Source organism: Ursus americanus, chromosome 22 (assembly GCF_024610735.1).
Source record: "Ursus americanus isolate L20-20 chromosome 22, mUrsAme1.1.p, whole genome shotgun sequence".
NCBI lineage: Eukaryota > Metazoa > Chordata > Mammalia > Carnivora > Ursidae > Ursus > Ursus americanus.
The window spans coordinates 39968821-39992309 of record NC_142148.1 but is presented as its reverse complement, the minus strand read 5'-3'; the positions used below and the strand labels follow the sequence as shown (position 1 = coordinate 39992309).

General features: G+C 46.0%; 1 protein-coding gene across 4 annotated transcripts in view; it reads left to right on the top strand.

The window, feature by feature from the left end:
* The window catches only part of KIF16B (kinesin family member 16B), a 305749-nt gene that overhangs the window by 261280 nt on the left and 20980 nt on the right, over positions 1–23489 (top strand). For 3 of the 4 annotated variants that reach the window (XM_045809362.2, XM_045809387.2, XM_045809353.2), the window contains one exon: positions 19248–19914. The exons of the other annotated variant lie outside the window; for it this stretch is intronic. In XM_045809362.2, the coding sequence (XP_045665318.2) occupies positions 19248–19406 (159 nt within the window). In that variant the 3' untranslated portion in view covers positions 19407–19914. Of the gene's footprint in view, positions 1–19247; positions 19915–23489 lie in introns of those variants that run through there. 4 annotated transcript variants of the gene reach the window in all.

Sequence of the window (23489 nt, the reverse complement as noted above, 5' to 3'; positions counted from 1 at the left end):
CTAATTTGAGGTTTGGAAACAGGAGTAGTTGGGGTTCTCCAGAGAAACGGAACCAGTAGGGTGTGTGTGTGAGTATAAAGAGATTTATTATAAGGAATGGCTCACAAAATAATAGAGGCTGAGAAATCCCCATATCCACAGTTAGCAAGGTGGAGGCTGGGGAGAGCCAATGGTGTGGTTCCAGTCTGAGCCCAAAGGCCTGCGCACACTGAGAGCTGATGGTGTAAATTCCATTAAAAAAGCCGGCAGTCTTGAGACCCATGAAGAGCTGATCTTTCCATTCACGGCCACCGGCAACAAAAGACCCGTGTCCCAGCTCAGTGCCACTGAGGCTGAAATCCCTTGAACTCATGGGAGGGTCGGGCATTTTTTTGGTTCTGTGCAGACCTTCAACTGATTGACTGATGCTGCCTGCATTAGGGAGGACGATATCTTCTTTACTCAGTCTGTTGACTCACATGTTCCTCTCACCCCAAAACACCCTTCCGGACAAACCACAATGTTTGATTAAGTATCTGGGCAGTCAAGTTGAGGCATAAGATTAACTGTGACAGAAGCCATTCTGCTCACCCCAGATATAGGTGCAATGGTAATTTTACTATTTGTTGGGCTTTTAATATTCTAATATCAGTCCCAACTCAATCCCACCTCATGTGCCATCCTAGCAGTAAATCAGTAACATCTGTCATCTCTCCAGCTCCCTTGCTCATTTACAAGGTGTTTGGGGCTTGACAAATACCTAACAGAGATTCTCCAACTCTTTCCTGTTTATTGAAATGGCATCAGATGAAAGTAATGCAGCACAGCTCAAGATGGCAGGCTTAGGAGCTGTGCACACTCCGTTCGTGGGGTTCAGAATAGAACATTTTTCATTTCCCTGGTTACTTTTAAAAGCAAAATGAAATGAAGCCTGAGCATTGCAGTGCTAAACAGCTGGAGGGTTGTTCCTCCTCTCCTCCTAGATACAGCGAGGCATCGCTATTTGTTTTCTTTTATTAAATGTCTCATTGCCTCCGAAACAGAAGTAGATATTACAATTGGCATGGACCACAGCAGCCTGCAGCATAAGCTCGCTTCCCTGTCGCCCCTACCTGGAGCTAGCTTGCCTGCTTGTTCAGAGACAGATGTCAGCTTCAAGTTGCTATTGACCTTATTGTTTACTCTGCTTAATTAAATACCATTTTAATATTTTCTCATCTGCCACCCCTTACAGCTCACATTCATGCTGTGGCACAACACGGGGGAGAAGGAAAGGTCTTTTAAGCCAGAGCACTTAATTAGCTCTCAGGCCCCAGGGGGAAAGCATCGGATAGAAATACAGCTAAAAGTAGGGTAGAGAGTAGCCGTACCTGAGATGGTCGAGAAAACATTGACCCAACCTTCTGATGATGCCCATATTATTTAAAAAATTGTTTTGGGGGACGGCGCCTGGGTAACTCAGTTGGTTAAGCATCTGGTTTCGGCTCAGGTCATGATCTCAGGGTCCTGGGATTGAGCCCCGCATCAGGCTCCCTGCTCAGTGGGGAGTCTGCTTCTCCCTCTCTCTCTCTCTCTTTCTCTCTCTCTCTCCTTCTGCCCCTCCCCTGCTTGTGCTCTCACACACACTCTCTCTCTCAAATAAATAAATAAAATCTTTAAAAACATTGTTTTGGAATTAATGACTATTTTGAATCCTGTATATGATAGTGACATGTTTGTATTGTTAATTTCTGCTGGTACTCCTGTTTGTTCAGTTATGCTTGCTTGTGTCTGCCAGAGGCTATTTTTCTCTGGCCCCAGTGTATACATCATACTCGGTGTAAATAAAAGAATGGCCCCACCTTGAGGTTCCTAGTCCCTTCCTGGCACTGTCAGGTGACCACGTTGTCATTTAGCGCCCCTGACTGTGGTGTTTTAAATAGTCACCATCTTTTTTTTTTTTTTTAAAGATTTTATTTTATTTGACAGAGATAGAGACAGCCAGCGAGAGAGGGAACACAAGCAGGGGGAGTGGGAGAGGAAGAAGCAGGCTCCTAGTGGAGGAGCCTGATGTGGGGCTCGATCCCAGAACGCCGGGATCACGCCCTGAGCCGAAGGCAGACGCTTAACCGCTGTGCCACCCAGGCACCCCTAAATGCAGTCACCATCTTGTTAAGACTCATTGGAGGAGGAATTTTCTCATACAATGAGGTATTATTATAAAATAAGCAAGTAAATCATGATACAAAATATAGTTACACAGATTTAATTATAGATTATATTATACATATATAGGTATAGTAATAAATATATAGGTATAATATAGAAATAGGATCTAGATGTGTACAGAGATGTCAATTACAGATGTAATTCAATATTGTATATGGATATATAGAAGTATTACAACAAAAGAAAAATCCGTTCTTGTGAAAACACAGGAGTTCCTGGAAGTGCCGGCAGCCAAGCTCCGTTCCCTTAGTGGGGGCAGCCCGAGTGGCTCGCTCCTGTGGAGATGCCACAGTCCAGCCCTGTGGATGGTAGCTAAGAGGTGTGGCATGCAGGGAGCTAATGGGTAGCTCTTTATCTTCCGAATGCTCTGGAACCATTTTGACCATTAACTCACTTAGGCCCGCTTGTGAGCCACAGTCGCCTCTGTCTTACAGCCTAAGGTGGCAATAAAACTTGGCATTTTTATCTGTTGGCATTTTAAATCTGTTAAAAATGCTTGTTTATCCTTATGAGAATAATGAGTAAGGTTGCCATGAATCGGAAAGTCCTCATCAGAAAACTAAAAATGCTAAAGACTAAGTAAGAACACTGGGGAGGCAAGGGCAAAGCCCCCCCCCATTACCCTCGCTCCCCAGGGCGGTCAGCAGGCACCACTGAGTGAAGGGCTCCCTCTTCACGGCTAACCTTGGGATCCCCCTTCATCACCACCAGCCTCAGTCCCGTCCCACAGCCGTTCATGTCCCCTGGACTCCCGCGATTCCGGCCACAGCCGTGGAGAATAGCCTCACTGTGTGCCTCAACAGCCCAGGGCTCTCCCCCCATTTCTCCTTCAGGCTGCAGCCCAGAGGTTGGACGGAGGTGCAGGGCCTGCAGGTGCCTCCTGAAGTGAGAGACAAAAGTATGACAAATGCGCCTGCCTCCTCCCCTCAGGGATGACTCCGAAGCACATTCCGTGTGTTCCTCAAAGTGTCCTCAGTGGGACCGAGTGCTGCCCTGGGTAGTAACCTGAGTATCGACAGCCCTGTACTGCCTCCCTCCTTTTTCCACTCTCGCTTTCCCACCCCTTTGCCTCTGCGACCAAGATCATCCGAAAATAACCTCCTCCTGGCTCAGCTTTCACGGGATAGCAGACGGAGGCACTGCCCAGAGGTAATTGCTCTTCTGGTTGGGCATATAGCCCTTCTGACCATTTTTCCAATGAGAGAGAGATTTAAAAAAAATTTTTTTTAATAATTATGGACATGCTCAAGTAGTTCTAGTAGGCTTTTCTGGAAAGCAGTCCTCTGCCTTCTGGGTGGGTGTACCCTCCATTCCCCTTTCCCCAGCAGCAGCCCTCATGATACCTTTTGGTATTTTCCCACAGACTAAAATTGAATTCGTGGATTGCTTCTTCCTCATTTTTGTTTCAATGTGAGGTGCTATCTATTAACATCCCGCTGTGGGTGGTGGTTCCCTAACACCCACCTTGACCCCGCCCCCCTCCTAACACATGTGGGGCAACAGCCACCCCTGCTCCGCCTGCCCAGTGGGGTGTGAGGACTATACAAGAGCAGCTCGTGTCTTTGCTCAGGTTATTACGTACCCATCGCTGACTCAGCTTCAAATGCTTGGTCAGTTGCACGAATCTCCTGGAAACATTGAGACCATCAGGTATTTCGTGAACACTGTCTCCTTAAAGAACTCTCTTCTGGAAACTTCTTTCCTCTTCTAGTCCAACTGAGCCACAGGTGCTCTGGTCTTCATCCCCATCATCCTTTGCTGTCTCTTAAATTGTTTCCCCGGCTTCCTGTGCCCCATGTTTTCCTTTCTCGATTGACTCCCTGATTTTGATGGAGCATGTCTCTAGTAGCTTCCTGAGAGAGAATATGTCTGACCATGTCCTTCTTCACCCACACACCGGCTGGATATATATGTTAGTTGGAAACCATCTTCTTTCAGAATTTCAAGGGGATTGCTTCATTGTCGTCTACCCCCAGTGCTGCTGCGAAGCAGTTCAGAGCCAGTTTGATTCTTGGTTCTTCGTACGCGACATAATACTTCTGTCACCCCTTCCAAAAGCGTGTAGGGCCTTCTGCTGTGCTCGGGGTTCTGAGTGTTCATGGTTCCACTTTGGCGAGCAGCCCCTCAGTTCTGCGGGACAGTCCACATGCATTCTCTCTCTCACATCCTTTATTTCTAAGCAATTTTCGAGATGATTTCTCCTGTTGTTTCTTTCTGGAATCCCATTTGTTTGTGTTGAGCCCCCTGGCCGGGTCCTGCTTGAATTTTCCTGTCTCCTCTGTTTTCCATTTCTTTCTGTCTCTCTCTCCTCTCCCGCCCCTTCAGTTGGTCCTTCTCCAGAAAGGGTTTGAGAAGCACTGTGCAATGGGACCCACCACATTCTTGCTTCCCTTGTTTTAACATGGTGCTTGTTACTTTTGCATCTCCTAGTGCTGTTGCAAACCTGAAGGCCTGTCTCTTACTTACTCCCTGCACTAATTAGTTGTATTTATTTCCATTGACTTCTGTACAGTTCCTCTTCATACATTCCCTTTGTTGCAACAGCCCAAAAGACATACGCAAAATTCTTTTTGTGCATCTGTGTATTTTAAGAGGCACTTTCTCTGTCTAGTCTCTACTAGTTCTCTGCTCATTGTTTATCAACATTTGGGAAACTTTTTTTTTTTTCTCAAAGATTTTATTTATTTGAGAGAGAGACTGAGAGTGCACGAATGGGGTGGAAGGCCAGAGGGAGAGAAGCAGACACACCGATAAGCAGGGAGCCCGATGTAGGGTTCAATCCGAGGACCCTGAGATCATGACCTGAGACAAAGGCAGCTGCTAAACTGACTGAGCAGCCCAGGTGCCCCTCTCTTTTATAAATTTGAATTAGACTTTCTCGAAGATGCTTCAGTTCCCTTAGCTCCATTTATTTAGATTTGTTTTCCAAGTAAAGTGTGCTTTTTTTTGAGAGAGAGAGAGAGAGAGAGAAGGAGGGAGAGAGAGAGAAGGAGATAGGGGGAGGGGCAGAGGGAGAGGGAGAATCTCAAGCAGGCTCCACCCATGTCCAACACAGAGCCCAACATGGGGCTTGATCCACGACCCTGAGATCATGACCTAAGCCAAAATCAAGAGTCGGATGCTTAACCAACTAAGCCACACATGCGCCCTATAAACTGTGCTTTTCCTAAAGGTACTCACTGTGGCCTTTGCCAGTGAACCTCTGTACTGTCCTTTCATTGCTTTTGAAAACTGCATTTTTATTTTAGAATTCAGGTAGTTATTTTTTTTCCTTTGATGATCCCCTTTTTTTTTTTTCTGTATGTGTCAGTTATATTTCATAGCAGTAATGAATCATAGCATATGTTGCAGCCCTTTGAAACAATATTTGGGAGAAAGAAATGGGTAAGAACATGAGTTTGTTCCAATTTCACACAACTTTTTGTCTTCACTGTGTGCCCGTCTAAAGCTCTCATCCATTTTTAGATAGACTTATTTCTGTTCCCAGGAATTCACTGCAATGCAGTTACATTTACATATATTCATTCCAGGCAACCAAAAAAAAAAAAAAAAAAGTCCAAAACTGAAGACTTTGTCTAATTTGTTTCCTATTTGAGATCACCTGTTTCATATTATTTTTTTTTAAGTAAAATTGAGAAACTGATACAAAAATCAGGAAAACAGTGGTTAATCAGAGTTGAAAATGGCAGTCAATGAAGCTGTCACCTTTTTCTCAGTGGATTTTGTAGCCGACTGGAAGGAAAGCCCCAGTGGATTGCAGGGGTTTTATTTCAGAGCTCTGTGGATAAGTGCTATGAGCAGCAAGAAGACCGTCTGCCCCAGCCATCTCCATAGGCTGGGATATCTCTGCGTTTTGGTATGTGTTGCTGCTGGCTCACCTTTTCTCTTCCATTTATAGCGCTTATCTTCCATTTGCCAAAACGGCCTTTATTTGCAGTTTCTGATTCGAAAGAATCTGGCCATCTCCAAGTTCATAGCTCAGTCAATACAAACTGACATTTCTTACTGTGCAAGGCAGTTTCCTCCTGGCAGAAACTGGATGTCGAATTAGCCCGAATGAGCCCATTATTTCTTAGATTAAATGGCCCTGTGGCTTTCTCCACGATTCCCCAGCTGGAGCGATTTCCCTTTGATCTGTGAGACCTTCCTTCCACGTTTTGCCAGTCCTCCTTTTTTTTTTAATTTTTTTTATTTTTTAAAGATTTTATTTATTTATTCGACAGAGATAGAGACAGCCAGTGAGAGAGAGAACACAGCAGGGGGAGTGGGAGAGGAAGAAGCAGGCCCCTAGCAGAGGAGCCTGATGTGGGGCTCGATCCCAGGACTCCGGGATCACGCCCTGAGCCGAAGGCAGATGCTTAACCGCTGTGCCACCCAGGCGCCCCAACGTTTTTGTTTGTTTCTTTTTTTTTTTTTAAGAGTTTATTTATTTATTTGACAGAGATAGAGACAGCCAGCGAGAGAGGGAACACAAGCAGGGGGAGTGGGAGAGGAAGAAGCAGGCTCATAGCGGAGGAGCCTGATGTGGGGCTCGATCCCATAACGCCGGGATCACGCCCTGAGCCGAAGGCAGACGCTTAACCGCTGTGCCACCCAGGCGCCCCTGCCAGTCCTCCTTTTTAACTCGTACCACATTGCTTTCAGAGCCTCTCAGCGGAGAACAGTCTCGAACGCTCAGGGTGTTGATGACTAGAAGACAGGTGCTCACCCGGGTTCAGGCTCATGTGGTAGTTAACAGAGCCAGACACGAGTACGAAAGGACGCCCTGCTTAATCCGCTGCCGAACCGGCAACATTCCCAACTTCTCTTCTGCAGTAACTTCTCGGGTCTGAAGAGGCGCCAAGACAATTTGAAGAGTTTCTCAAGTTTGGCTTTGGAGCATAAATTAAGATTTGATCGACTTCTTCTCTCCAGTGATTTAGTAAACTTCTCTTATTCGGAGAGAAGATACTGTATAAATCTGTGAAATTTTGCTGTGAGGGAAGGTCCTAAGGAGAGAGAGCTCAGGCTTCTCATTGCTCATCAGGACTTATTAACGTTACCTAATAGTCATTGTCTCGAGCGCCTAATGGAGAGTCCTTTCTGAGCAAAGTGCTCTGCAGGAGGTGTGTGTTTTCAGTGTATATCTTTTTTAACTTAGATGTTTCATTGTGTGGATGATATCTGGTAAAGAAATTTTTTAAAAATCCACAACTATCCCATCGTTTTTTAGAATTAAAGATGTTATATTAGAGAAATTTTGGTCTGGCTTTTCACCCTGCCTTCCGCTTTCCCCAACGTAGGCAAGCCTCCATCCTTGTCCCCAGTGAAAGGGACCGTTGGTGTGGATAATCCAAATCCCCAGCTAATCCCCTCTGTGGGGTGGGGTCACAGGCCCACCACTCAGGGCACAGGCCTTATCACACCTGGGGCACGACCATGGCTCCCTCCTGGGACGCAGGGCAACGCGTGGACACTGAGGAATTACTCCCAGGGCAAGAGGATAATCTGCAAGGCAAATAATCCCACAGGGGTCATCAGGAGCCCCTAGTCCAGAGAACAAAAAAGGGGCAGTGGGTCTTCCCTCCTAGGCACAAGAGCTGACCCTCTTGCCCTGGAATTCAAGGACTCATTAGTATGCAGTGATGGCCCAGTCCAAGGCCAGCCTGAGAGAACTTGCCATCAATATATAAGTGACCTCAGGTCAGACATTAAAGGGGAGGATGGGGTGCTCAGCCACAGGCACCAATGGTCGAGAGGAGTGAAATGGTCATTCAGGGTTTCTGAAGCCTCACACCGCCTGCCAGTGCTTGGCTCCCACTCAGAGGGAGACTTTGGGAGACCAGTAATTAATGGGCAACGACTTCTTAATTCTTAAGCTTTGGGGGACCTGAGTCTTTGAATTTGAGTTTAAGTGCATTATAACCAAGAGGGGTACTACACAGCAACATTCTCATTTGAAAGTCTGTCAGTCAAATCGGTCATTTGGAGCAGTCATTCTGTCTCAGAATGTCAGGAACCTCTTTGAAGATTTAAACAGTGCAAGGAGGAATCATGGGCTGAGAAACAAAGAATAGTTCTTTTTTTCCCCAGATGGCGTTTTCCAAAATCTCGGTATCCAAAATGTATCTTAAAATGAGCTTTGGGGGCTTCATTAATTTACCTGGTACAGCCTAGATTTTTAAACTTACGATTACGATTCCCCATTTTGAAAACCCATTAACTCTTCCTTACTTTAAAGCAATTTTTGAAATGAAGGGTCTGCCAGTATCTGATATGAGGTGACTTTGGAAAAAAGCCGTTCCAGACTTGCTGTCTTCCACTTTCCTTTGAAGGGGAAAACATTAAAGCATTAAATACTTCCACATTTTAAGCCCACGTGTCTCCAAACATCTGAGAGGGGAGAAAACGAGTATATTTGCAGATTAACTCGTGAGGACAAAGCTGTGTAGATGATAATGTCACCTACTTAATAAATTCATGCTGTGAATTGGGCCCTGCCCCAAGCACCTCACAGACGCAGCTCATTTTATCTTCTGATCTAAAAAGGGATATAATCAGATGAAGAAACTGAGGTGCAGAGGAGTTCAGAGACTTAATCCGGACCCCAGTGCTGTAACGTCCCTGTGCCCAGTGTGGTGGCTGCTGCATGACTGGGTATCCGGGGATGTGGCTCGCAGTGTGAGGGGTGGACTCCAGCAGTCGTGTGGTCCACATGGCCAGCTGAGCCTCCGGGCTGCTCTCCCACCCTCCCTGCCCGGATGCTGAGACGGTTGAGTTGGCTGTGCCTGTGTGTGGAGCTGTTTACTAATCTCTTAACCCAAATCCAGTAAACAAAAGTCAAAGAACCAGGGCGAGCCCTAGAAACTGCATTTCTCCCACAGAGTCCATCCTCCCATATTTTAGTAAGATTGAGGGTGTTCTGGAAGCAGTTGGCCTGCTCCCTTACAACGGACATGCCGTTGCTTGTGGCTGAAGATGCAGCCTCAACTCCTTCCCTCCATGAGCCCAAAAGATGGGCCTGGTATCGACTTGGGTTTTGGAGAAGAGCTCAACCAGATTCACAGTCTGAGCAGATTTGGGGCTTTCTATGTGGCCTGTTTGTGGGGTCTCCCCCTTAGCTTGCTGGTCTACCAGGCCAGGTGGTCATGATCACTGAAGCTACGCTCAGTACCCCACGCAGGAATGCCAACCTGTAAAAATTGAATATCACATGACTTTAAATGCACATTCCTTATAAAATTTTTAAAGCTCGCTGGATTTTATTAGAATATGTGAACCAGACTGAGTATATTAAATTTATGAGTCCAATTGATGCAGTACCATAATAATTCAATACAATATGCTTATGTCATTAAGCTCATAAAGAAGATTCTCTGCATAGCTGTAATGAATAGTTCCGATTCTGTAATCACAGACTAACATTTTCACCCTGATGAATTTTAACTGGGAGCTCTCAGAATCCTCTATAAAGTCAAGAAATAAATGCCATATTTCAAATGATGACTACTTATTTCAAGTATTTACTTTAAAACCTAGGTTGGATAGAAAAGTACCTGCTAAGACAGAATTATTCATTAGAAATACTAAAGAGGTTGGAAGAGGTTAGCATGAAGTAGAATAGGGCTGTGATTTATGGCTAGTCATAAATTATAAACAAAAACCAAAGAGACTTTCCTCTTCTGCTTTGAGAAATTTCATTGACTCCTTCACCTCTTACCTTCTTCCCACACACACACGTATTTTGGTTATCTATCACCATGTAGTGAACTACCCCAGAACTTGACTTCCTTAAAGCAACCGCCATTTTATTGCTTATGATGCCAGGTTCTGGAATTTGGGCAGGGCTCCGCTGAGTGGTTCATCTTTTCCAAGTGTCAGGTATCCAAGGTCAGGCCACTTATATGGCTGCATTCTGATCATGGCGCCACTAAGGACTGGGCCCGGCTGGGGCACCGGAACCTGCCAGTGACTTCTTCACTATCAGCTTTACCTCCAGTGTGTTCTCTTGGTGAAAACAAGGCACAGGCTCCACCCAGAAGGTCTGACAGGAGCCAGGGGTCGGAGAGAAGAGACAGTGCTGGAGCACAGTGCAGGACCCCCAGCGTGAGGAGTAGAGAGCCAATCTAGCGAGCAGTACCTTCCAGAAGTGTGTTCCCATGCTAAATGGGCCCCACATAGTGTGCATGCAGTCCAGCCACGTGGGCTCTTGGGAGGACTCCAAGCTGTGCATCCTCACCATGATGCTTTGCACCCGCTCCCCCCACTGCCTGGAATAGGCTTCCTTCAAGTATCTTCACCAGTATTTCCTCCAGTCTGATTCTTACTCACCCCTCAGCTCTTGGCGAAATGTCACCAGTTCCCAGAACTAGGCTGGATGCCTTTTCTATGTGCTCCAAAAGCATCTCATTCCCGTTTAGAATATGTAGCCTTGTCTTAATGAGTGCTCTACCTGTCCATCTCCCCGGAATGCCTGCACATTACTCAGGGCAGGAACTGAACGTATTCACTACTGAATTCTTAGCAGAACTCGCATGTAGAAAGCTCTCCACAAATATTTGTTGGGTGCATGAATGAAGTCTCAAGAGAGAAGATCCAACAAAGAACAAACCTTGAAGTCCTTAGAAGACAAGTAGGATTTACAAGAACGATTCTGCACAATGAAGACATGGTACAGGGCAGCCCAGGCTCTGTGTCTTGTTTTATTCAAATTTGGCCACCCAGTGCCTGGTACACTGCTCATTGTAGAGCAGATGTGTGCTAACTATGGTGGATGGATGAGTTGCTTGAATCAAACTGTCCTAATGCCATCGGGGTGTGGAGGACCTTTAGGGGCGTGTCTGGAAAGGAACCCAGCATTTTTGATCCAGTGGAGACAAATTTTAGGATTCTAAAATAGCCAGAGAGTGGTGTCAACTAGAATTTATGAGAGTTCGAAACTGGGAAGCCTTGAGTGAGTGAATATAGACCCCACTGGGTTGATTCATGACCCATGACCAGTGGTAACCAGACCTCTCTCTGGTCTAGAAATATCCCAGTGTGTCTCCATTCTGGCTTGATCTGTCTTCAGAGCCCATCAGTCAAAGATGAATTTTCCAAGTGCTGCAAGGTAAATGAAACCTCTAAGTCTTAGTAGACTGATCGTTGTCTTTAAGCTGCCACCATGGCTAATGGCTTCTGGAAATGAGGAATTCCAGCAAACTGTCTTCCCTGTTAATATGTCAGAGTGGAAAGGTAGATAAGATCCTACTACATTTTTAAAGCACATTTTAATAATTTCAGTAACTTTAAATTAAATTATGAATGTATGTTAAATTTTTGTGACATGAAGGGTCTTGACAACAGTGAGATGGCTGGGGAAATGAGGAGAGCGACAGCAGGGCAATACACGGCCATGAAGTACACAGCAGGCTGCAGTCACAGTCATGAGCCTGTGTGACTCTATTATATAAAGCCTATATTATAGAGTCTTTTTTTTTTTTAAAGATTTTATTTATTTATTCAACAGAGATAGAGACAGCCAGTGAGAGAGGGAACACAAGCAGGGGGAGTGGGAGAGGAAGAAGCAGGCTCCCAGCGGAGGAGCCTGATGTGGGGCTCGATCCCAGAATGCCGGGATCACGCCCTGAGCCGAAGGCAGACGCTTAACCGCTGTGCCACCCAGGCGCCCCTATATTATAGAGTCTTATGTTCTAGAACATAGACTATCCTAGAGTCTATAATAATGGATTATAAGCCCTATTAAAGCAGCTTTTTAGTAACCTAAAATCGTCATGACTTTATCCCCCTGATAATTAAAGTAGAAGAAAGGAAGCCAAAAAATGAGAAGGTAAGGTCTTTCAAATGTTTCTGAGGCCCTATTCTCGTTCCTAGTGTTCTCTACACACACACACACACACACACACACACACACACACACACACACACAGTGGCAAATTCTGAGAGCCCCTGTGAGCCTGGGCTCAAAAGAGAAGGGCTGCGTTTACATCCACTCATTACGTATCAGCGTAAAGTGGTTGTGAATTATATTAGGCCATCTGACTTTCTCCTGAATTTGAAGAGCCAGTCATTTGTCAGCCTCTGTGGTCTGTTGATGTGGGCTAAGTCATTGCCTCTTGGGATCTCAGTTTCCTCATCTGCAAACAGGATATGCATACCTTGTCCTCCTCCTCCTCAGCATGTCTTAGGGGTCACATGAGCTCATGAACTGGGGAGCGGGGAAGTGCTTTATACTAAGTGCCTGCAGACCCAAATCCAAGTTCATGGCCCTCCGTGTTCCCCTTCAGGTCCTGCTGTTCCCCACATAGAGCCTGCACATGCTGGCCTGGTTCCCTTGTTCACACTGTTTGCCGAGCAGGGATACCACTCCATCTTCCTTTCTTGAAAGGAAATGGCTGCGAGATGGGAGGGGCTACACTATTTAACTTCCTGCTGATCTCCCAGGTTTTTGCCTGGATGGACTATAGAGCTTGTGGTCAGTCCCAATGACCAGACTAGCATTTCACCCAGCAGCTCCAGACTTGAAAAGAACAACCCAGCAGAGGCTGTCTTAAGGCCAGTTTTTAGTTAGGTTATTCCAGTAATTTAAATACTTTCCTTTCAGCTAGAGCAGAGACTGAAATTGTATTGTAGGTCACACATGAATCATGTTAACAGAATGACCTTCATCGAGAATGAAATAAAAATGAAAATAGCATGTAGCAGCACATTATATTTTCAATTTTTTCTTCTTGATGCAGTGTATTGATTGAGGTACCAGGCTAAAGCTTTAAAATAATTGACTAAATTCTTACTGAATTGTCCTGTATTGCTGTAGGGAGTGTGTTTCACCTTTCAGAACTCATTAACACAGCCAATAGACCATATTAGCCTGTGTTTTGGTTCAAAAGATTAATAATGTTTAGTGGTTTGGAAATGGTGTTGGAATTTTGAAGATTGGCCTGTGTGTATAGCAGGATTTGGGGCAGGAACTTTCCAGGTTAACGCTTGACTGGGGATGTCCAACTAGGACTCACTGACCCATCTAAAATGTTATTTTAGTAAAACCTCCTAAATGGACCTTTTCCTAAGAGTGGGGTGCCCTGGGCAGGTCTTGATCTGACTACAGACCAGCCCCCAGGAGCTTGGAGATGGAAGGTTTCCTCTGACCTGGACTGGCGCCTGCCACCTGCCTGTCAGTGTGTCAGGGTCATTGTTAGTTAACTTGTTTGCAAACAGCAGAAAATCACTGTGGCCATTGTCAACGAACGGATGCGTCCATGACCTGGCTTGGGAGTGGCAAGACCAAAGGCTCTCCTGCATCTGGCCTTCTGTGAGAGTTCCCTGAATTTCTTACACTCTTGAAAATGCCCGTTGGCAGTGGCTGTGAAATCTGGAAGAGATCGACTCCAGCAGGCTCCAAGTGGTATCTTCCTTAGCTCTTTTGCTGTGGGGGTGCCTGTCCCAGAATATGAGTGGGAAAAGTTGACCAGTCCTCTGCCCTAAGTCAGCCCAGTAACCAATCCCCAAAGGAGGGAAAGATATTTTTTCAGAAGGGAATCTGAGTGCTATTTGGGAAGGAAAAAGGAAGCAGGGCAGTTAAACAATGGCCAGTGCCCACCAAGGCTCTGTAAGGACGCTATGGACAGAAGCATGGGCACAGCTACATTGGACTCCGCATAGAAGAGTATATGCCTCACAGCAAGAGGTCATTTTCCCCTTCCCATATTTGTATGGGACATTAACCCCCGAGAACACAGAGCCCCCTGGTCTCTGTGAGAGCAGCCTCAGGCCTGGGAAAGGCAGCCTATCTGGCTCAGTGTAGATGGCCTTGCCCGGTGAGAGATGGCAGAGCTCGGGAGATGGGCGGGGGGCGCAACAGGAACATAGGGGGATGGTAGACTCTGGACGGCAGGCTGGTGATTGAGACCCAGCCTCTGGGGCTGCAACGTGGCCGTGCGTGCTGGCACTCCCACCTCTATGTTCTGTGACCTTCAGGGCACTACTTCAGCCTCCTGGTCCTCAGTTTCTATAGCTAGAGGATGGGGATGGTCATGGTCCCTTCTTCGTGAAGTTGTACTTGAATGAGCTATACCATGAAAAGTTCTCACTGTGCCTGGAACACAGCTGGCTTGTGATAGTGGCTCTCTGTGGCAGCTGGTCAGCGTGTTGTGTGCACGTGGGAGACAATCCTCAGGAAATAGGTGGAGAGGTCTTGGCAGGTGTGATTTGAAGAAAAGGACCGCTTTGGAAAGAAGAGGTCAGGAGCCTGGTGTGGGTGTCTCTGACAAGCTGCATGTCCCTCATTCTTCCTGTGGTCTTTTGGCCTCCTCTTGAAAAGCTCCTGGTCCCCTGCAGAATTTTGTCTTGTTTGGGGGTAGGGCTTAAAAGCACATGCCTGTTTAATGCTTTGTTTGGGACAGATCCGTGGGGTCCTGTCTCTCCCAGTTACTTCTAGCCCTTGCTCACTGCCTCTGCATAGACTGACTTTAAAAAATAGTAAGATATGCCCGCAGATTGTAGAAGAAAGGCACTTTCTGGAATCAAGGTTCTCTGCTTCAGGACGGAAATATGCCTTCAAAATCAGCCATCTAAACTTGATTTTCTGAAAGTATTGATAAGAAAACACCTTATATTTTAGTGCTGGTCCAAGTAGCAAAAAGTAAATTACATAGATAAATGTCTCATCTATTTCTTATTATTCTTAAATCTTTTTTTTTTAAATCTTTTTTTTTTTTTTCCAAATGGATAAATAACTCCCAGAGCTTGGTGTCCAACATTGCTGTGCTATTTCCTTCTCTCCCCTGTGTCTTCTGTTCTCCTTCCACCGCAGCCCTTCCCCTGCCGCCCTCCCCTAGCCAGCCCCTCTATCTCTGTGTGGCCCCCGCCCTCTCGGCCATACTCAGACCCCCCCCCCCCAAACCCCTTCTCGCTCTCTACTGCGGGTTTGCAATCTTATTGAAAAGGGATTTGGTTTAATCTGACTTTCATCCTCCAACTACCCCGGGCGAGGCCGGGCTGAAATGTTGCACAGCCACAGAGGCTGCAACTGCCCGCTCGTGGTGACCCCGATCGCACGTTTAATGAAGCCAAGACTCAGGTGAGATACCCACCGCCAGGGTGGGCAAGGCCTGCTGGCCTTCTGCGGTCCCTGACAGCCACAGAGATTTAAATATGCCTGGGTTTCGTTTCTTTTCTTTTCTTTTCTTTTCTTTTCTTTTCTTTTCTTTTCTTTTCTTTTCTTTTCTTTTTCTTTCTTTCTTTCATGGAGAAAATGCCATGTGAAAGAAACAGAAATTGGATATTGGATTTCACAAATCCTTCTCCTCCTCTGACCTTCTGACCCTGATAAGCCACTTAAACTCCTAAGGTCCTTCAATTTTTGTAATACTTTTTTGCAAAGTGAAATGCCCTGGGCATGCAGCTTGGCTGTCCTGGACTCAGTTTTTATATGCCGGGGAAGGCTAGACAATAAAAAGGGGATCGCTTTGACAGGAAGAACTTAATTTTCTCCCTTCGGCCACAGATGCTGTAGAAAACACTGTGAGCACATGCAACAAAAATGGCTCATGTAAATATGTGCGTCTTTAAATATGTACTTCACATATGATTATTTTATATATATATACATGTATATGGATAAAATAGATATAATAGTAGAGTTCTAGTTCACTGGCGGGTCTTGGCCTGAGCCTGAAATCCTACGGGGGAACTGCTTTACTGGAGAGAGAGCAATAAACCTGACTCACCGGACACCACTGTGTGCAGGCACGTTGCATACTGAAGAAGAGCTCAGACGAAGGAAGCAACGCAGTCCCCTCTCTGCAAACGGCAGGCAGTGGGCATGTTCCCGCGCGGAATACTCGACGGCAGTGATACCGAGCACGGTGCAGCTGTGCCCAGCGGGTCTATGAGTCTCACAGACATCGTGTTAAAGCGCAGGAGGCCAGACACGAAGGACAGTGTCCTGCGTGATTCCATTCGCGTGAGGTTCAAAACCTGGCAGAACTAATCGATGGTGGGAGAAGTCAGGATAGCCTTGTCCTTGGGGAAAGGATGGTGAGGGCATATGAGGAGGGCTGCCTGGCTGCTAGCAGCGTTGTCTTGTTTTTATCTGGGTGCCGATCACACGGGGATGTCCACTTTTTGAAACTTTATTAGGCTGTGCATGTGTGCAGTTTTCTCTGTGTACACCTCAATTTTTAAAAAACTATCTCCTCAGTATCAGTCATCAGAGTTCTTTCCAAGCACTTTCCCCAAGCTCAGCAGTGTGTCAGGTGTGGTGGGGGTCACAAAGAAGAATGAACTGCTGTGACCTCAAGAACCTTCTGGAAGTTGAGTTCTGTCTTCTGTCCCCAGCCCTACACCTAGTCCTTGGGTTTTGTCATTTGCCAGAAGGAATTTGGCCAGCCCACTGCCAGCACGCGGCTCCGGACCCGGCACCAAGGTTACCATGCCTCATTCAGATATACTTGAGAGCGCCTGAAGCTCGCTGCAAAGAACCCTCTCCAGTCAAAGCATTTCTTTGGCCAAGGAAGCAGTCAATGTAAAGGGAGCCCAGGCTGCCCAATCCTGTCAAGCAGAGGTTGGTTTTGCAATGTAAAAACTCTCCTGTAAGGTTTGTAATTCATTGGATGAGTTCCTTCCATCTCGAGTTTCCATGGAGACATGCTAGTGAGTTCATTTAAAGAAAAAGGCACTACCTGCACCCAGTTTACTGTTCTCTTGGTGGTGGTGTCCTGGCAGGGAAGGGCTTTCCAGTACTTTTTTTTTATTATTTATATTTTTAACTTTCACTTTTCATTGTACCCTTTGGGCTCTACTGGCCCTTTAGAGCCCCCCACCCCCACCTTGTGAACTAATGATGACAGATGTTGGTACAACATCCGTTCCCAGATGTGAATACCTTACGTTCTGTCGGAATTCATCTCGAAGGCATGGTTGTGAGCATTAAATGCAGCCCGTGGGAGACGGGGGCTGCTCGGGCGCTCAGGAGGTGATACCGGCAAGGCCCCCTGGCTCTGGGCATGCTTTAGCCTATGAGAGAGTTGCAGCCCCACGCTCCAGCGCCCAAGCTCCTCATCATCTTGTTCTAGACACTTCACTCTTGACCTGCCAACAACAGTCCGTTTGCTCAGATGCCTTCACTGCGTTGTGAGCATTGGCTGGTGCGCCAGGCATGGTCTCCAACGTACACTTGTATCCATTCTCTCTAAAGTTGCTATTTTCAGCTTCCCTTCCCCCAGGAAAGTTGAAGTGCGGTTCCCTTGTGCCTCTGATGCAAATAAGTCCTGGTGTAAGATCTTCATTTTTCAGCAATTGGTTTTGGCACCTTCTTGCCTCCCCCGATTGCTCTTTCGAGCTCCTTTCCTGAGAGATTACTGTGAGACCAGTAAGTTAGATATATTGAACAAAAAAGACAGAGTCTGAGTTAAAAACACTCAGTTTTAAGTCCCCTCTCCTCATGAGTAGCCTTGCTTACTTCTGCAACAGGGTCCTCACCCAAAAATGGGTTTGATAGTAATAACAGCGGGTAATTCTAGGCAGAGTACGATGAGAGCGTAAAATCAGGCGAGTTCAGAAATTTGGGGGCATGGTGCAGGCATTCTGTTCTTGTGCTTTGGGGACAGCCTCGGGTACGCGTGCTAAGACTCGCCAGATTGTTTGAAGAATGTGCAGTGACTGTGCGTCAGCAAGAAATTAGAAGATTTTTAGAAACTATGAATTAGTATACAAATGTTAATGATCAATAACCCTCATTATTCTGTTTAAGAGAATAGCTGAGGAATTTTCCTCCAGCAGACTGTCTTGTTTCAGAAGGGGCAGTTCATAGAGGAGGCCGAATTCCACTTCCCCGGGCCAAGCTTTCTCAGCGGTGGCACGACCACGCTGGGAGCGCAGTAAGGCCAGCATGGGGGCTGTCCTGTGTGTCCCAGGATGCACCTGGATGCGTGCCCCACCCCAGAGTGACAGTCAGTCGAAAACGTCTCCAGACACTGCTGTATGTCTTCTATGGGACAAATCACCCCTGATTGGAAACCCCAGCTTCTAAAGGCCTCAGCCATGTTTCACAGACAAATTTCTTTGTTACTCAGTCTCTAATTATTATATTTAATTTCAAGGTTTGTGATAGGATTGTTTATGTTTTTGAAACAAGCTGAGACAGTAATAAAGATTTAGGCTTACCCACCCCACCTCCACCCCCACCCCCTGCGTGTGGTCCCATTCTGTTATAAATAACATTTGCCTGACCTGAAATATATTAACTATTTTTGTGTGTCCTGTTTTCTTTTAATACACCCTGCCAGCAGCCGCATCTGATTCCATCCCCAGCGTCTTGGATCCTCGTCCCAGACATGCTCTGCTTGCTGGGTGCCAGAGTAGGCGGCGAGAGCCGCGACAAACACGTGCGGTGGCGGGGAGGGGCCGCGCAGGGGGTCAGAGCAATTAATCTTAGTAAGAATCTCTTTTCATTGATGATTATAGGTTTGGCAGAATGATTTGTAAATATTAGTACTTGGAACTGACCCGCTTGTCCCCACTATTTCTTTTCCTTTAGTTTATAAGAATCCAAAGCAGACAGTGACGGTATCATTTCAAAATGCTAGTCAGCAGCACATTTAGCATTGTACAGATGGCGAGCCTTTTTCTTTTCTTTCTTTTTTTTTTTTTTTTTTTTTTGCCTCCTTTTTATCAGCTTTCTATTTAATAAGTAAGTTGAGGGGAAAAAATAAGTAAGTTGATGGAAATGACTTGCTAAAAAATAGGGTCTTAACTAGTGCCACTGTTGCTGGAAAGCAGACCCCTCCCTCCCCTCCCCCGGAGCCTGGCACCGCACTGGCATTTCTCTGGGCATTTTCTGCAGGTGGACCCGAGGCCGTGTTGCTGCGAGTCACGGAAAAGTCACCTGCATCGTGGATGCGGTGGCTGTCTTCCCTCGGGTAGGTCCGGTGACAGCCGAGGCCACACAGATTCCCATGTGCTGTTTCTAATGACAGCAACAGCTCTTTCAAAGTGGGTGGCGAGTTGTTTCTGGAATTTCTTCTCTCCTTGATTCCACCCAACGACATCTAACCATGTTTTGGCTCTTGTCTCTTCCTCAGAAATACCTCAGGGACTTTTTCAGCGTGATGCTCCAATCTGCGACGTCCCCCCTGCACATCAGCAAGGTGGGGCTGACCCTTTCCAAACACACCGTTTGTGAGTTCTCGCCGTTCTTCAAGAAGGGGGTCTTTGACTACAGCAGCCACGGGACGGGGTAGAGCTGGGGTGACGGAGGAACCACCAGTGCAGTGCCTTCTCGTCGAAGGGGCCCTCCCGGCGCGGGGCAGCCTCCCACGCTGGGTCCGGGCCTGCCTCCTCCGGCCGCAGCTGGACGTGCAGCAGCCGGCCTGGGCCGCCTCACCAGGGCCTCCCGAGTGCCTGAGTCTGGGACTGGCATGTTTTGCTTTGGGGACGGGGACCTCGACGGGCAGCTGTTGCTGTCCCATTGCCGTTGAATGTGGCCTTTTCCCCACAGTGCTTCCTTCTCATCACAGCCGAGTCTGCCCCTGTGGCAGAATGGACGTGGCTGGATTGTCACGGGCTCTCTGAGCCCAGCCAGCCCGGGACCTCCCCAAGTGAGTGGGTGGCTCACCAGACCTCCCTTAAATGACTGTCATCTGGATTCCTCTTTCACCAAAATATATATCTTATTTTTTATATTACTTCCATGCGGCTGGCTATATCCCAAGAGAAGCATTTTAAATGATCTCATGGTATTTTTTTTTTCTTTTTCCCCTCATTTGAGTCAGAATTTTTGTACGATACCTAACCACTGATGTTTACACAGAATTTCATATTCTGCAAAAGGGAATTTTGGTCCACTCATGACTGGAATCTTCCATGCTTGACAAATTGGACGTAGGTGACATCACTTAAGACTTCCGTAAACCCATACAAATAGGATATTTGTTTAATCTTGAATATTTGAGGAAATTTCCCCAAACGTAAATGGCTACGTGCGTTCTCGAGCTTTCTCCGCTAAGCACAAAACAAGCGCATAGATGAATGCCTATTTTTAAAAATTATTTTTTTCACATTTTTGTTACAGAATCTTCTGGCTCTTTGGCTGAAAGACTAGAATTTACAGTAGTTTATTAATGATCCCTTAAATTACTCAGGACTTAATGTAGCATTGCACATCTATGTACAGTAAAACTGCTTTGTTTTACTAAAGAGAAAAATGTGAGTAGACAAAATATAAATGTGGCATATATGGAAATGTATATAATTCTACCTAGAGATTTATATATGTACACACGCCTGTACAATAGTTGTATCAAAATATATAATCGTTCACACCAAATTTATTAAAGGTATTTGCTTTTTCAAAATTTAAATTGAGCTGCTATCAATATTAAACGAAGTTATAGAATTTATCCCGTAGCTCAGTTTATTTTAAGTTTGCAACATGATCACCCCTACTGGTCCGTTTAAAAATTTATCTAACGTGGTTGGAAAGATCCGTAATGTATAATTTAGCATTCGTGTTGCAGAAGATGCCGTCGGAGTAACATTTAAAGCCACAAACGAGTGTTTGTGTTTGCATACAGTCTTCTAGACTATGCCTGTGCCACTGAGCTCGCCAACCTGAAAAATATGTCGTAAAGATGCAATTATCCCCATAAGGGGAACACTATTATTACACTAATTAGATGTCATAGTTTAACATGAAAAAAACGAGGACTTCTAAAAAATTGCTGCAGAAAGACTTGCTTTTGTCTGCCGCGGTGATTACAGGCATAGGTTTAGAGGCAATCACTCCCCGAGAATTTAAACCTAGAGATTAAAGCTGGGAGATAATAATTAACCATAGGTCATTTATTTAAAAGGAGTCACAGCAGTACAGATTGTACCTCGTTTGCCGAGCACACCAAATGGTTTTCTTCAACGGACCAGGTAATCTGTCCCCTGCCCTCTTCGACCTGTGCCCCAGGCCAGGCTCGTGGCACGCGTGTCACTGAAGTGACACAGGATACAGTCATAACGTGGCAAGAATAAACAGACATGTGTTTGTAAGAAGTGCGGGAACCAGAAGACCCTTTGATTCCAATTCTCATCTTAAGTAGTCTGTTGAGTTTGAGGTTCGAGCACGAGCTGGCTCCGGCTGAAGCCAGCTGTGGGGAAGTGGGTCGTTCCACCTCTCCGAGCCTCAGCCTCCCCGTCTGAAGACCGCGCTGTTGCACGGGGTGATCTCTCGGTCCCACTCTAGCGGCGCTCACGAGCGGGGGCAGAGCTGCTCCTGGTGGGCGGACCAGGTCAGCCCCTGGTGTGTGGACGTGAACTGCAAACTTCTGATCGGACGCAAAGGCAGCCTGACCTGAATAGGACATGAGGGAGTGTTGAAAAGCCAATGAGAAGCCTCACCTAAACAAATGATGGAATCCCTTTCTGGAGCAAAGACAAAACAGACGTCAGAGTCAGGACGACAAAACTGAAGCTGTGTTAATTTAGACTAATGCAAAGGAGTAAAAGACAGTTAGCAAACACATATTACTTCAAGTGCATCATAAAGTAATGCTAAGATGACCATTTTAGGCAAGTCACATAGAGGTTCCGTCAATGTATACATATTTTTGTAGCCAGTTGGACAAATCTAAGGAACTTAGAGTTTATTTAAGCTGTTTTAGCATGTCCTAGGTCTTGCTTCCACAATAAAATATCTGCACCAAACTTGTTTATAATCACAAGTGGCATAGGCTCCTTCAGCCTGGATCCCACCCAGGCCTTGCTATTTTGATAAATTTGGACAGGTGAAAAGGGAGTAACCAAGGCATGCTGCCTCCCTCATGATGGACATCCAGAAGATTCTCTGGCCCATAATGAGGAGATGCTTTGAAGATTCATGAATGGGGTATCCAGGCCCCATGGCCACTTCTCTTTATATTCGTATGTAGAAAGAGTCAGTCTGCTCAATTTGGCCTTGTTTACCCACTCGGTGCTCTAGACAGCATATGTTTGGGAGTCTGGGCAGAAGCAACCAGAAGTTTCACAGCTTAGGGCATCTGTGAACTTGGAGGTGTGGTGCTGCAAGGCCGCCGTCTCCAGCCTCAGAGCTGGGGCACGTCGGTGTTCTGGGTTCAGGTGTCAAAGATGAGATTCTGACACCTCTCCACCTGTGCCCAATCCCATGCGCGTCCCATCATTTCCTCAGACAGGCTCTCGGAGATGGAGAGCAGTGTTCTGTCGTCACGCGGCTCATTATTACTTACTCTGAGCCTACCACAGGACAGGCCTCATCTCCTTAGAGGGCACATGGGTACCAATCAAGACAGTCATGAGAAAACATTCAGGGGTGCCCTGTTTTCCGATCGGTAGTGATGAAAAGAGGTTTGAAATACACTCCTTCACAAATGCCTAAAATGATGCCTCGAGGTGTCATTAGTCCCACATGACGCCCTTCCCATATTCTTACACATGCATGCAAGAGTAGTTCAGATTGGACTTTGTTACTGGATAAGTGGTTTGTTTTTTTTTTTTCCATTTTGGGTAAGACGAGTCAAGAAATTTAGGCAAAATAATTCCATGGCAAAATCAATTGCTTCAGTTTTATTTAAATTATCATGACAGGTGATTTATGTTTGGGGAAAACTAATCAAAGACCATTAATCTGAGGGCACTCACCCTTGGCAAATTCAACCTTGTATATCCCCCCCTTTTAATGGCAGCACTATTTCCACATTGCAAGAAGAGGACCTGGTTATTGACTGTTTTCCCCTCTGTTTAGAGTGTTTTTTTCTGATGATAATTACATGGATAACGATTCTGTGGTGCTGAAATTCTGAATTTCACACAATACAGAATTATTTCTGAGTCGAAACAAATCCAACGTTTGTTATAAATTTCTAAAGCATCATATTTCAAATTGATCCTACCTGGGCGTAATCGGGGGCCATGGTGGTGTTGGCCAGGCTGTTACCTTCAGAAGGCTTCTGCAATTGGCAGCCCGGTAGAGCCCTGTTACATTTTGAAACGGTAGGCGAGACAAAGAGACAGTTGGCTGAACTGAAGGGGTTCAAGGATAGGAGTTTGTCCTTGTTTGCTGCAAATAGCAATTCTCACGGATTTATCACTGTAGAATTCTGCCCACTAAGCTCTGGCACTGTCTCCTGAGGTTACCCCAGGCCCTTCTAGAAGGTTCTCCCTTTTGTGTATCTCTTGGAAAATGACTAAATAGAAAATGTTCTTTCTTTGTGCCCATTTGGTACCCCTTCATTTGAACATTAGATAATGAAGCTTTTTTCCTCTGAGGGTTACTGCTCCGAAACTGATTCTTCTGTGGGAATTTGAGGTTCATCAATCTG